General features: G+C 40.9%; 1 protein-coding gene across 1 annotated transcript in view; it reads left to right on the top strand.

Moving 5' to 3' along the window:
• Positions 1–14,438, top strand: part of col27a1b (collagen, type XXVII, alpha 1b) — a 76,729-nt gene that overhangs the window by 16,918 nt on the left and 45,373 nt on the right. The window contains exons 5-7 of the mRNA XM_034091085.1: positions 1,482–1,535; positions 9,093–9,146; positions 9,250–9,303. Of these exons, the coding sequence (XP_033946976.1) occupies positions 1,482–1,535; positions 9,093–9,146; positions 9,250–9,303 (162 nt within the window). The remainder of the gene's footprint in view (positions 1–1,481; positions 1,536–9,092; positions 9,147–9,249; positions 9,304–14,438) is intronic.

The raw sequence follows: 14,438 nt of genomic DNA, 5'->3' as shown, positions 1-14,438 counted from the left end.
GTGTGTGTGTGTGTGTGTGTGTGTGTGTGTGTGTGTGTGTGTGTGTGTGTGTGTGTGTGTGTGTGTGTGTGTGTGTGTGTGTGTGTGTGTGTGTGTGTGTGGTGCATGCTGACCTGGGTTTACATTAGCACTGATGTGTGTTGGTTATTTTTCTAGTGGTCTCGAAATGCTCTTTTCAATAATTAAGCCAAAATAACTCTTTTCACCAACATGAAGATTGATGGATAAAGTGACTCATTCTCCCCAATATTCTGGTCTCCATTGTGATCCCGCCACCCACCCTGTCATCAGCACTGCATGCACCTTCTCACCGTATGCATTGTAAGAATGCAATTTGTGATATTATACCCTGACCTTCCTTTTTCCCTATCTCTGCCTCCTTTTGCTTCCTATCCGAAGATAACGACTCCCATACACTTTAATATTGAGCACGTTTAAAGGGGAATGCTCTAAATAGAGAAAGAGGAGGAAATCTGTAGATGAGCTTCTGTTAAGTGGCTCCATATGTCCAGCAGCCAGCGCCTGCGAGGGGGAGAGCTCTGACCAGTTTGAAGGGGAGGGGAGTTGCCCAGTGTGTTTGACTCGTCTCCACAGTCTGATAAATTAGCGCTGATAAATAACAAGAGACAAGCTGGATCACCCAACCGTACACTTACACCTCTTGGCCTCCTCCATCTGTTTGACTCGGAGTAATCCTATCCCTCTCTTTCACCTCCAGCTCCGGGGATGCGGTCTCTCTGCACAAGCCATGGAAATTCTGAAATTCTCAAAGAACGGGCAGAAGTTACATTAGCTTCCTGTTCAGGCCATCTGAACATGTTTCATTGCTTTCAGTTTTGCTTGGGAAGATTTTTCCATGCTCAGCATTTCATTCCGCTCAACACAAGTGTGCAATTGAACTGAGGCCTCTTCACTTGGATGCCTCAGGAAGTTGTGGCTTTATTTTTCCAAACAACCTCTCTCACTTCAATTTATTGTTCCTTCAACGCTCCTGTGCATCCGCCCACCTGGCCTGACTCGCAGCGAACAGTCCATTTTGATAAAGCATTTGGCACAGATGGCTCAATGAATAATATGTTAGCAGGTTATATATTAAAGATTCCTACAGTTTGTGGCGCAAAGCCATTGGGAAATCTGGTGTGATGGATGAACTGCCTTCACTTTGTGGGACCCCAGAAACCAGTGGAAAAGTGTAGAGATGAGGAAAATCACATCCATATGTCATAACTTGGAGGAGCAGGCAGACAGGCAAGGCAGGAGGAGAGGCAGTATGTCTCACAGAGCACCTATACACAAACACAGAGGGACCCCGGGGCACAGCTGACCTGTCCCATAACACAGACAGGCAGTGGAAAGGGAGCGATATGTGCATACATCTGTGCAAACCTCACATTTAGCACTAACTCAACCCGCCTGTTCAATGACCCCGATGATCACCTTTACTCAGTGGCTTCCTCAATCATGTGTGTCTCTGTTTTCAGGGTCCTCACGGCCCTCATGGAAACCCTGGTCTTCCTGGACCTCCCGGAGTGAAGGTACAAATCAATAATGTCATGTTAAATGAAAACTATTTGAAAAAAGATGAAAGAAACGTAAGCTCCTCTTAATATGTTTAGGAACAAACTATATCATTTAAAAAAATCGTCATCCATTACTCAATGATCACAGATAGTTCAGTTTCAATTACACACAGGCCAAATACACAATAACATAGAACTACGAATGTTGCAGTTAACCTAAACATTGAACTACACTTCCATATATTGCTTTTGTCAGCAAAACCGATGAAAAAACCCACACATTTGATAAAAAACTGAGACTAGGTTAAAGTTAGGCCATACCATACAGTATTCACCGTCCTGGTGCTTTGAACTGTTTGACAGGGACTAACAAAAGACCTTACGATGTCCAGCTGTTTTATAAATGATATCATTGTGACCTGTTTTTAACTGAATAGGGAATGCTGAAAGTATTAAGAAATTCACTTTTCCTACTTTGTTTAGTAAAGTAAGGGATACAGAATGACTAGTGGTATGTTTAAATCAAGAACATGGTAGGGCATTTTCAGTTACAATAACTGACATAAAGAAAAAAAACGTTTTTGTTTCTTAACTGCATAAAATGTATATATAATCGCATTTCCCCATAATTAATACCATCAGAAAGTCTTGTTAGGGCCTTTTTAGGTAAGTTTAGCTACAAAGGGGCCCTATTCTGCTTTTTGGGGTCTTCCCTTTCCTGTAATGTGTTACTGTACAGCAGGGGTGGGGAACCTTTTTCCTCTCAAGGGCCATTTCAATTTTTAGAATATCCTCAGAGGGCCGTACAAATTATTGACCTCTGCTTAAAAAAACTAAAATCACAGCCCATTCATTTCATTCTGTGCAACGAAAAAGCAACCTCTTAATCCAGATATCTCACCATGACTCGCGTACCACATGCGTATGCATGCACGGTGTGGTGTGACCACCAAAACAGAAAGATATGGACACAAGATGTGCGCAAATGTATTTAGTTTCCTATCCATGTGAACATGATTTAAGTGGGGGGGGGGGACCTAACCTCCTCCAGCACCCCCGGGAAGATTTTTTTTTAAATGTTGAAGTTAAAAGCATCAATCTGGTGCACTTTGAGAGCAACATTAGGAGATCTATGGATACATCTCTCAACACCCAGATGAAACAGAACTGGAAGCAGATTTCTTTTTCTTTATGAATATTTGACAAATCACTCCCCTTTAAACTGTATTCTTCTTTATTAATAACAACTTTTGTTTACTGTCATATAGTATTTTATACCTGTTTACTTTATTCTCTTGTTCTCTTGTCAACTATAATGATCATACAGTATAAAGATGTGCCTTTACCTCACTGGCTGTAGAAAAAGCTTCTTATATTCGTTAGCATAGCTTGCTAACTAGATGCTAATAACAACAAAGTTATTGACTGTATGATCAGTATGACAGATGAACAGATCACCACTGGGCTTTCAACTAAAGACACAGACACGCAGAAACTGCGGCATGTGTACGGCTCCTTATGGGTACTGCAGTTTCTGAAGTGCTGAAGCGGCGTTCTGGTGCTCTCTGTCAGAACTGCCCCTGTCAGTGGAGACATATACCACGTGATGACACGTTAGGCTTGTGTTGTGTTCAAGGACCCTGACCTTGGCCAGGAAAAACAGGCACTCGCTTGTTTCATTTTTTTGCGGTCTAGATTTCTTACATTTTTTTCTTTTTTGCGTGTGTTTATAAATTACCTCGAGGGCCGTACCAAGTTGTCTCGCGGGCCGTATACGGCCCGGGGGCCGGAGATTCCCCACCCCTGCTGTACAGTGTTTCCACTAGGATGGAGTTATAGCAGCGGTGCTAAGGCACCGCAGTGCGTGCGAAGTGCGCCCCGCCAATTTGTTTCTACAGTATGAGTCTGCCAGCACAAGAAAGGCTCTTGAGGCCTAGTACCAGGGCCGGTTCTAGCCAATTTGCTGCCCTAGGCGAGATTTTAGGGGAAATGTTATGTATAAAGATTAAATGAAAAATCTCTACAAAAGACAAATAGACTACAAAAACAGAAACGTATTGACATAGGTCATATACGTCAAAATGGCTTCAAATGTATTCAGTATTGTATGAACATGTTTTAATTGGGGGGTGGACATCACATCCTATAGGGGGGTCCGGGGGTATGCCCCCCCCGGGAAGATTATTTTGAACATTTTAAAGTAAAATGCTTCAATCTGGTGCACAATTACTAGAGACCTGATCTAGGGGGTACAACTCTTAAAACACCAATATGAAAAAGATCAGTTTACATTTTAATAATCAAATAAGTATGTGAACATAACCAATAACCTACCATAGCCAATAACAAATAAATGTAACTTATTTTATTTTTGTTGTTCATTTATATCTTATTTTACCTAGTTAACATTTATTTATTTATGCATATTTTTGTATCTCTCCAACTTTAAACGATATTTTTGGTTTACTGTCCTATAGTATACATTGGAATGATTTCAAACCTGTTTTTAATTATCCTAATAATTTACATAATTTGTAAACACATATTTGTTTGAGGCCCACTGAGATAACTTAGACTAAAATTAACTATCTAAACCAGGGGTAGCCAACACGGTGCCCGCGGGCACTTAGTCGCCCGCAGGGGCAACGTGAGTTGCCCCCCGCCGGGCATGTTCTAAAAATAGCTCGCCAAGCAAATCCAAAATGTATAAAATACACAAAACAAAAAAGGAAATATAATTAAAAGAATCTACCCTATGCATAAACGAAACCTAAATCATAGCGAACTCTATCTACTTACTACAACTCTATAACACCCCTCCCCCACCCCCAATGAATATCGACCAATCACGTTCTTGCTTGATTTGCGGGACCAGCGTTGCAGTCGGGAAGAAAACCAATTTGTCACCTCCTCGCTGATTTTCCTTCTGGCAGAATCTACACTACACATCAGCCCCATTGAACACAGCCTATCATGCGAGCCTATACAACACATGAGGGGCAGAGTTTTACTCTGTGTGTTGTAACTTATATATTTATTGCACTTGACGCACACACACGCATGGCGTAATTTCCACTGGGGACATGTCCCCCGCACTTTTCGAAATCACCTTTGTGTCCCCACTTTACAAATATGTTTATTATTATTTTTTAACGCAATTAGTCATCGCCACAGAGGAGCACACAGCCTTTGTGAGCGAGTGAGACAGAGAGAGAGAGAGAGAGAGAGAGAGTGAGCGAGCTAGGGAGGGAGGGAGGGAGAGAGAGAGACAGAGAGAGACAGAGAGACGGAGAGAGAGACGGAGAGAAAGAGAGCTAGGGAGAGCACACCTTTATCTATTTAATATAGATAAAGTAAGAAATAATTCCAATGTGTACTATAGGACAGTAAAAAAAACAGTTTAAAAGGGGAGTGGTTAGTAAAATATGCATAAAGAAAAAGAAGGAATGCTAATAGGTAGCATAAGATAAGAATAAACAAGTTTAAATGATTTGTTATTGGTTGTGATCATATTCTAAAGATGTATGGATTATTGAAAATACAGCTCCCTTTCATCTGAGTGTTGAGAGCTGTATCCATCAATTCATGTTGTGCTCAAAGTGCACCAGATTGATGCATTTCACTTCAACATTTAAAAAAAAAAATCTTCCATGCATGCTCATGAGGCGGTGAGGACCCCCCTAGAGGAGGTGAGATCCACCCCCAAATAAAGCAGGTTAAATTAATTAAATTGCAAACATTTTCTTTTAGTAACCACTGCAAACGGGTCCTACAGACCCAAACAGCACACAAAGGTTAAAGGTCAGCATATAATAATGTTAAAATGTGCTAAATATATACACTGCAAAAAACAAAAAAAAGAGGAGTAAAAGTAGCCCTCGACTTGTTTTATTTTTTGAAAGTAGCCCTCACCCTAAAAAAGGTTGGTGACCCCTGATCTAAACACTCATTTATAAAGGGATATACGCTCAAAAAATGGCGTACGCCAGTTTCTACGCAATATTTGGGTTTTATAAAATACTAACTTGACGGGAAAATGTGTGGTCCTCCACGCAAACTCTAACCCATGCGTACGCACTAAGCACAACAACGGGAGAGACGAGAAACTGAGACACCGTTGGCAGAAGGAAGAATGGAGAGAAATATGTGGAAAAAAATACCATAAATAAAATGTTACCTCTCATTTATCATATATGAAGAATTCATTTTCACAAATTGATTAAAGCCAATCTTAAAATGATTAAACAAATGCCTGTTTGAGACTCCTCGGTGCATACAAAAACATAACTTGGAGAAATAAATAAATACGGATATGTTATTTAAAACCACCTCAAATATGTTGTGTTAATGTTATGAAATGTTTTCTCATGAATGATGCAGCAAGCAGGAGGACAGAATTACGTCTAAACTGACGCCGTTTTGCATTTCTATAGGTTGTATAGATACGAGCATGGTTTTATATCATGTTTAATCATGTTTTATGCCGTTCGCCGCCTACTTGATAAGTCACTCGTAAAACACAGGAGGTATGGAAACTAAGACCACCTATGTGGTAAATTGAACAGCTAATATAACACAACACATTAGTTGTATTTCCTTTAACCGGTGGATTATGGATATATAGTTGCTGATCGACAGCTGGAACAGAAACCACCAAATACAAAAAAATTATTCAGATCCAGTCGTCATGGCTCCACTCCGGAGGGATTCCCCGATCATTTCTTACAGTTTCTCATCAAGGGGGGTCTCCTGTCCCCTGTACAAACACACTGCCTGAGGAAGGCTATGTGTATTGTTTTTGTCATTAACCTATTTCGGACCACTTATTTATTTATTTTGGTGACGATCCGACCTCCATGCTGCTACTCTGGTTCAAACTACCTCCACCAAACAATATGATTTATCTCAACCTCCCCAAAACAACCAAAATCTGACACGGTGTGAGATGTCTTTTTTAGCAGTTCTGTCGTCATTTCCGACGTGTCACACTTATCATTCATATTACACTGATGTCACATCATCAATCAGATCATCGATAATATAATAACACAATATTTCCTTATCTGAGTCAGCTTCTCGAGCCGTATCTGGCCGTGCAACACTTACAGTACATTGTTATATATTCACCAAGCAGGTGCAACTATGTGGCTTGTATCCTGGATTATATGTTTAAGTCATGGATGTTTAAAGTTCATATTTGTCTAATATTAGTTTACTTTTCATTAATGAAGTATGACGCTGCGCTGTCAGTACACTTGTCCCTGTTTGTGATTGGTCAAATGTAGCTAACCCCGCCCCTTTCACGTGAACGCGCTCTCAGCTGGAGAGAGAAACCCTGGCTTGATTTACCGAGTTGATAACCAGCGTCGTAGGACCACTTAGCGAGATCTCGTTTGTTAGGGTTAGTTAAGATAACTCAAACGTATCCAGGGTCTGTTGAACTGGCTTCGTAGTACAGGGCACAGGTGGCTGCATAGCGGCGCTAATGTCAAAGACACAAATATTATAGGCCTACATTATATTTGTATTTTACCAGGATGCAGTGACACAAATATTTGGGAAGGCTTAGCCTTCCCTAGCCTACAGTACCCGCCACCCCTGGTGGCAATGTCTCAAGATTTAGCAAAATACACCTTTTTGAACATACAGTAACACAAATACTACAAATCCACATAACAAACAATCAAAAAGGGTCGGCACTTATTATTATTTATAAAAAAAAAAAAGTTTTCTGGCTGGTGCCCCCTAGCAGCGGTGCGCATATTTCAGCAGCGGCGCAGTGCCGGCGCTATTTGTATATACGGGAAACACTGCTGTATATACGTAGATGTTTTGTGCATTTGAAATGGTCTGCAAAGACTTAAATCCCAAAGATCCCTCCAGATAGAGTTTCTTTCCTACAACTAACTATTCTTTTGTAGTTTTGTGTTTTTTCCATCCAATGTTTGTTTGTAATTTCACTTACTTTGGATGTCTGATGTTGGACCCTCTTGGCTCATAGTACTCCTTCTCTGGCCTCTCAAAAAGCCATTTGTTTCCCGTAAAGAGAGAACAGCAGTTAAAAGTCTTCTCAACACACTCATTTGCAAGTCCTTGACATCAGTCTGTGTTCCAGCTGATTTGAATTGTCAACAGAGAGGGTTGCTTAGCTCCATAATATGCCAGTTTAAAGCTACAAAGGAGTCTGTATGTTTGCTGGAATAAAACAAAAAAAGTGCTCATATTTCAGGCCTGCACTTAATCCATTCCAATGCATTGCATTTCAGGATTTTCCACACTGTCTTTATACATTAAAAACAACCTAATTGATACCATGCGTTGGCATGCTTTTGCTAAGGAAAAAAACTCCTATATCGTGCTACTTACCAAACTTGGCCCAGCTCAGTTAGACCCCTTTTCCACGCAAACCCCAACAGCGCCAGCCTGGTCTGGCACAGTTATCTGTTTAAGAAATATGATCAAACCAGATAAAAACATGTTGTATTATAGCTGAATTTTATTTTCAATATGTTACTTTATCTGGATGTAAAGATGATACATCGAGACGCGATAATGATCCATTACCTTCTGCTGAAAGAAGCCTACAAGTAGACTTTAAAAAAGAAATGATGTAGCCCCTAAATTCAGTGGAAAGTACTTATTAGGGTTTTCAGTTTTCAGAGGAAATTACCTCATTGATCTTCACTTTGAGTAAGAACTCTTCACATGATGTAGTTGAGGTGTAAACCTTTAGACAGGGAAAAATGCAGTGTTCACATTATGTATGTAGCTTTTGGCGTGAGTTGGACTCTTGGCTCAGAAAATTCCCACAAAGCCTTTTTAATGCCAAGTTGTACCTCTCACGAACATGTAGGTTTAAAGAGCTGATATACAGTAAATGGGAACTTTTCATCGTCATTTCACCAGTTACCCAGTCAAATAAAACCCATTCCTTTTGAGGCAGTGCATGTCTTTCCACCGTTTTTGCACTTAGGCTGGGAAAAGAATAGACACCAATACTCAAAAAGAAAATAAGTTGTATTTTTAGTCTTTGCATTGTCCAAACTTACATTTGCTAAATGAAATGGTTGTTGGATACTTCAACAGATTCAACCAACTCAGTGCTGTTTCTCCATGTACTTGTTTTTTTTATATGATAAGCTCTCAGGAAATGATCTATTTCTCCTTGGACCTCTTGCATTATAATTGGGTAGATTTCTTGGCTGCTCTTTCACCAGTGTTGAAAGCTGACCCAGAAAGCACTGACAGGATTCCCATTGCCTGAAAAGGGAGAAGAATGTACACGATCACTCCCCATCACTTCTCTCTGGCTTGGTGTAAACCAAGTCACCGGAGGGCATACATGGACTGCACGTTAGTGTAAATACTCCTGCTAGACCCACCAATAACTAGGATGAACTCATTACTCTTTCATAACGTAAATGCAGACTCCCCTGCGCCTTGTCAAGTGGAATGCTTTGGCAATGCTGAAAGTATGCAGAGAACGTTGGTGCAGACTAGAATACATCTCAAACCCAGTCCTGTGAAAAGTTTCTTTATAAGTAAGAATAATGTGTGTTTTTTCTGTTCTAGGGACAAAAAGGAGATTATGGACTGTCACCTGGTCAATCCCCAAAAGGACTGAAAGTATGCATATTACCATTCTTCCATTAATAGTACTGTTTGATTCTTAGACAACACAGCCATGAGAGTTCTGTTGGTGAATGTAACCCACTTTGTCCTTTTTTAGGGTGAGCCTGGTGTCATGGGCCCCCCTGGAATGCATGGCCATGATGGACGAAAGGTAGAAAACGTATTTGTCTCAAAAGTTCAAACATTGTGTTTTTATGTGTACATCTACTAGGAAGTTACTAATATCCGTTAGGCATCGCTGGCCCTGTTCCATATTTGTGAAAGTTTACATTACACATGTAATGTGTGTCTGCTCCATTTCCGTTCTCTCAAAGTGAAATCAAGTTCTTTAAATGAATGAGTGGAGTTCGGTATATCAAGGAACACTAAATGAAACGCTTAGCCTCCCAACCCTGACACACCCTTGAGAGGGAAATCTGTGAAATTGCAATGTTTAAGAGACTCCAGCCAAACAGGGATGTTTCAGCTCTTGTTTGGAAAGCAGCCTAACACAATGCAGGCTTCAAAGAGCACACCTGTGTTCTGGCTCCCATGTGGGTTCGAAATACTTAAAGGTTTGAATATTTGGGTCGTTACATCATCACTATCACAGGCCTCCAAAAGGATGAAGGCCATCAAGGGGAGCTAAAGTTAACTGAGTGGAACTTAAAGGTGGGGTATGTAATTTTGGAGAAACCGGCTTGAGTGCGCTAGAATTTGAAAATACACAGCCGGAAGAAATCTGCTACTTCCTTACAGAGCCCCTCCTCCAACACACACCAACGCGCACATGGCCAATGAGGTCACGATATAAGTTTGTGCCCAGATGGAAGGCTGACAGGCAGGTAGGCCATCCAGTTATTTTAGCCGGGCCGCCTAAAATGATTGGTCGTACTTTTTACAGTACTACGGCTTCCACAGATGACATTTTTTAATGGATTTTTTGTCAAAGCACTTAAGATATTCATTGCTATCGGGATGTTAAGAGCATTCCATGGAATATAACAAAAAGTGTATCTCGAGCCGGTTTCTCAAACTTACCTACCCCACCTTTAAGGTTTTACGCTCTTCTGCTAAACACATGTTATTTAATCCCCTCTCTGGAGAACAGTTATTTTAAACGTAGGACAAGTTGTGATTGTAATCTGGTCCTGCTCAAGATTGTTCGTCCACGTTATTTGACTGCTTTGCATGAGCTGTGTTATCCTGACAAAGAGTGATGGTTAGCAGCAGAGCCTTTTCTCTGTCGCCTTGTGCATTTTATCCTTGGCCTTTTCCCAAACCCTGTTACCCCCCCCCCTCCCCCACACCACAGTAATTGCACATCTCAAGTGGGCCAGGGCCTGTTGGATTTCCAACATAGTCACATAGTACTTTCTAACTGACGTGCTTTGTTTGTCCATTTTTTGCATTAGTTGTTTTTTCCAAATAACTTGTATTTTTTCCAAATAGTTTACTCATATCTTGGTGGAGGATTGTAAAACCTATTAATTCCACTTAAGAACAATGTTGATGATATTTGATGTTTTGTTTATAGTCATCTTAAATCCCATGAAAATACCATATGCAGCCATGCCGTAGCCTGTCCTCTGACATTGAGGATCCTATGGAAGATGCAAACTATTAAACAGCTCATGGAGATTTTTAAAATTATTATAAGGGTACATAGCAAAGACAAACTTAATAGCTATAGACCATTAAGAACACTTATCAGCAGCGTTGCCTGGTTAACCACAAATACAACTTGACAAGACCAATGCCATTTAAAGAACTGTTTCATAATAATCTCCTGAAACAATATTTGCCACATCTTTAACAGGAAAAGTTTGCCTCCTACTACTTTGCCTTTAACCATGGTTATCAGATCTATACTGTGCTACAGAGAAGCGTTGATAGTGTCCCAGTAGCAATAAATGATGTTCCAAACAGAGCCAATGGACTGGAAGGGATGTTTCCCACCATGTTTGTAGTTTCACTCCTATAATCTACACCGCAACTCTTGTATACAGTTTGCTAGCTGCCTGTATGAGTAATACCCATTTAGCAGGCCTCACAAAGTATTCCACAACTCTGCCATCTCTGCTATCAATCACCACCCAACACCGTGCAGTTGATTTCATGGCCAAAACTTTCATAAATCCCCAGATTACCCCAGATTCATCTTGTTAGCAGGGGGGAAAAAGGCATAAACAGCACTTACATCATTGTGTGACACATAAACTCTTCACTGAAACCTAAATGTATGATTTAATTATCAGCTTTTTAAGATGGGAGACCCACCCTGCTAACTTAGTGCTAGGGAATCCCCAAGATTTAGAAGAGGAATTGAATTATTGTAGTCTTTATATAAATGTAAATATCTTTGCAGGTTACATAATGTTTTCATATTGTGAATAATGAGAACTAAGAACAGAAGATTTGCAAAGGCAGGGGAAACTCTTCTGAGTTACTGTACCTGACAGTCTGACAGTGCAGCAACATCTGTTTTGAAAAACAAAAGCTTGTGGAAAGAAAACCTCAGACAGGGCTTTTTCAAATGGCACTCAGCAGTTTATCACCACACTGCAACTTTTACTGTTTGCTGTCAGAAGTATACTCTGGAGAAATGTGTTCTCAGAACAATAAAGGGTCAACGTAAGGTCAGGTTTCTAATGCTAGAGGAATGCTAATTAGAAAACAACTGTCACACAGTATGAGAATAATTTGTAAGCAACTTTCCCTCTTAGACACGTTCACAAACTTCTGTCGTCATTTGGGACACAATACTGTAATAATGCCTTGGCGGGAGCTCCAACAATCTATTATAAAATTGGACATCGCTAACTGAAAAAACATCTGTTGCACTCAAGGATCCTCCGTTCAGTGTAGTAAGGGGGAGGCCTGAGCCCGAAGGAGGAAGACCTCTTCTTGCCTTGTGAGTCATGCAACGTGGAGTCATGGGAAAAAGCTGATAGCTCTCCTGCTGATACATGGTAATTGAGGATCTTTGCTGGGTGTGGACAGGCATCCTGGCTGAGTTGACGCGGTTGTAAGAGATCATTTTTTCCCGTTCTGATGATCAGTTCAGGTGGTATTGTGCTCCCCTTTGATCAGGTCTTTGTTAACCTTAAAACACACTCTGCTGAAAGCCATGCAAAGTTTGATTATGTAGCTTGTATCCAGCTCATAAAAGCAAGACAATCTGAAAAGCCACCAGACACCTCATTGCTTGCAGCTGTTCATAACTCCCTTCGATTTTTTTGGTCGTACTCGGCACTGGGAGCCAAAACTCCTTACAGTGCACTTTTGTATTCAAATTACAGCGAAATTCCATGTGGCACAGACGTAGCTGAAGGTTTGTTCTCTTGAATCAGCCAGTAAAACCACGACCTGCCGCTGCTTTATGGACACTTTTCTCTGAGTTTTGTGCTCAGTCCTTGGCCCGCTGCCAGAGAAAGCCTTTCTCACTGTGGGAAATGTGTAGAGATGTAATGGGGAGGTTGCCTGGGAGTCAGCCAGAGGTCTGCACTGTAAAATAAGAAGAGACTTGTGTTTGCGTGTGTCATACTAAAACACTGCGACTAAAACACTGAGTATTACCAGCCCTGGACCAGTGTGCCTTTTACACAGCCAACTCGATCATGGCACGCTGGAATAGCACCTTCCTGCCCTTCAGCTTTGTAACATAACATTCTTTCACGGTACCTTTATTTGCTGAGTGTGATTTATCCAAGGAAGCACTGTAAGGCTTGCCAGGTGGGACTTGTAATAACACTTGTAATAAAACAAATAATATATGGAAAGACATTTTTTTCCGCCTGTCATGAAGTCTGTTACTTATTCTGTAAGTGAGGGAGATGCTGTTGCTGCTGCACTTTGCCTGTTGGCTGCATGGTTGATTTGGTGTTAGTTACACTAATTGAAGATGTTTGTACTTCATAAAGAGGGAGAACTAATGGAGAATGTATTCCTTTGCCATCTGTGTGAAACACAATGGATTTAGAGAACTGGGAAATCTGTCCAATTAGTTTGAGTCCATATATATGAAACACTTAAAGATGCATGCATGCACGCACACACTTACTTCCTCTTACTTTACTGTACTCTGTTGTATTGGACTTGCTGGAAGGCTCAGGCACATTCTTTTGTCTTTTTTCTTTGTTATGGCTGCAGCAGGAGATTTGTCTACTCCCCAAACCCCTGTCAGATATTTCCAACTCAAAGCACAGTGCTGTCTGTCAGTAGATAAATAGACAAATAATCATTAATAAGGACTTTGACAGAAATGGAAAATAAAAGTGTCAACTCATAGAGTTACTGTGGCCCCTGGATCAGCATCTAGCTTTACTCTATCTCCAAACACTGCAGGAGATGTAACAGACATGTGTCATCCTAAAAAATAGGTGCCTTTCAAATTGTGCATATGTCTTTTTCCACACAGGTTTTTTTTTTATTGGACCCAGGAACAAGCTTTGGCTATTTGTCATAGATTAACTCATGGGTGTTTTCATCTCTCTGCTGCATACTTCTGTGCAGCTTAGCTTCATGCTGATGGTCACAGCATCAGTTCTCACATCATCATGACATCAGAAGCCTCAATCTCAGATGATTTGTATGTAACTGTGGACAGATGGGATACCATTTCTGAAATGTTCCAATGGCACCAGCTTCAGGCATGTCAGCCTCACTCTGCCTCATCCTCTGAACCCTGCCCGACCCGCTGGGGGGTCCTTCATTATGAACTCATGTTGTACAGCCAAATTATTTTCAAACGTGGTATTAAATTCGAATCAAGGGTCCAAAGTTTCCAAAGAAAACAAACATGTCAGGATCCATTATTGAAAAATACGTGTTGAATGATTCAAAGAACATGCACTTTTTAGACTGAAGACAAGACCATGTTCTAAGGACTAGTAGCCTACATTTGTATTAATATTTTGGGAAATATTCACTTTCTTTTTAAAGGTCCCATGACTTGGTCATTTCTACTGATCATAATTCCATTGTTGAGGTATACTAGAATAGATTTATATTGTGCAATTTTCCAAATTCACATTGGTTTCTCATACAGCATCTCTGTATGTGTATTCACTCTCTGTCCTAAACGGCTTGTTGGAGCTCCTGCCCCCCCTCCCTGTGAGCCCACTGTGCTCTGATTGGTCAGCTCGCCCACTCTGTTCTGATGAGTCCACCACGTTACAGCGGAACATCAGTGATTATGTGTTACAATGGCGTTAGCAACCAGAAAATGACACCAGTAAGGACAAACAGATGAGAATGCTGCGTGGGGTCTGAGTGCCGTGTTGGCGGGACGTTGCGCGGCTCGCT

This window comes from Pseudochaenichthys georgianus, chromosome 9 (genome assembly GCF_902827115.2).
Source record: "Pseudochaenichthys georgianus chromosome 9, fPseGeo1.2, whole genome shotgun sequence".
In the NCBI taxonomy this organism is placed as follows: Eukaryota; Metazoa; Chordata; class Actinopteri; order Perciformes; family Channichthyidae; genus Pseudochaenichthys; species Pseudochaenichthys georgianus.
This window is presented reverse-complemented; position numbering and strand designations above follow the sequence as displayed.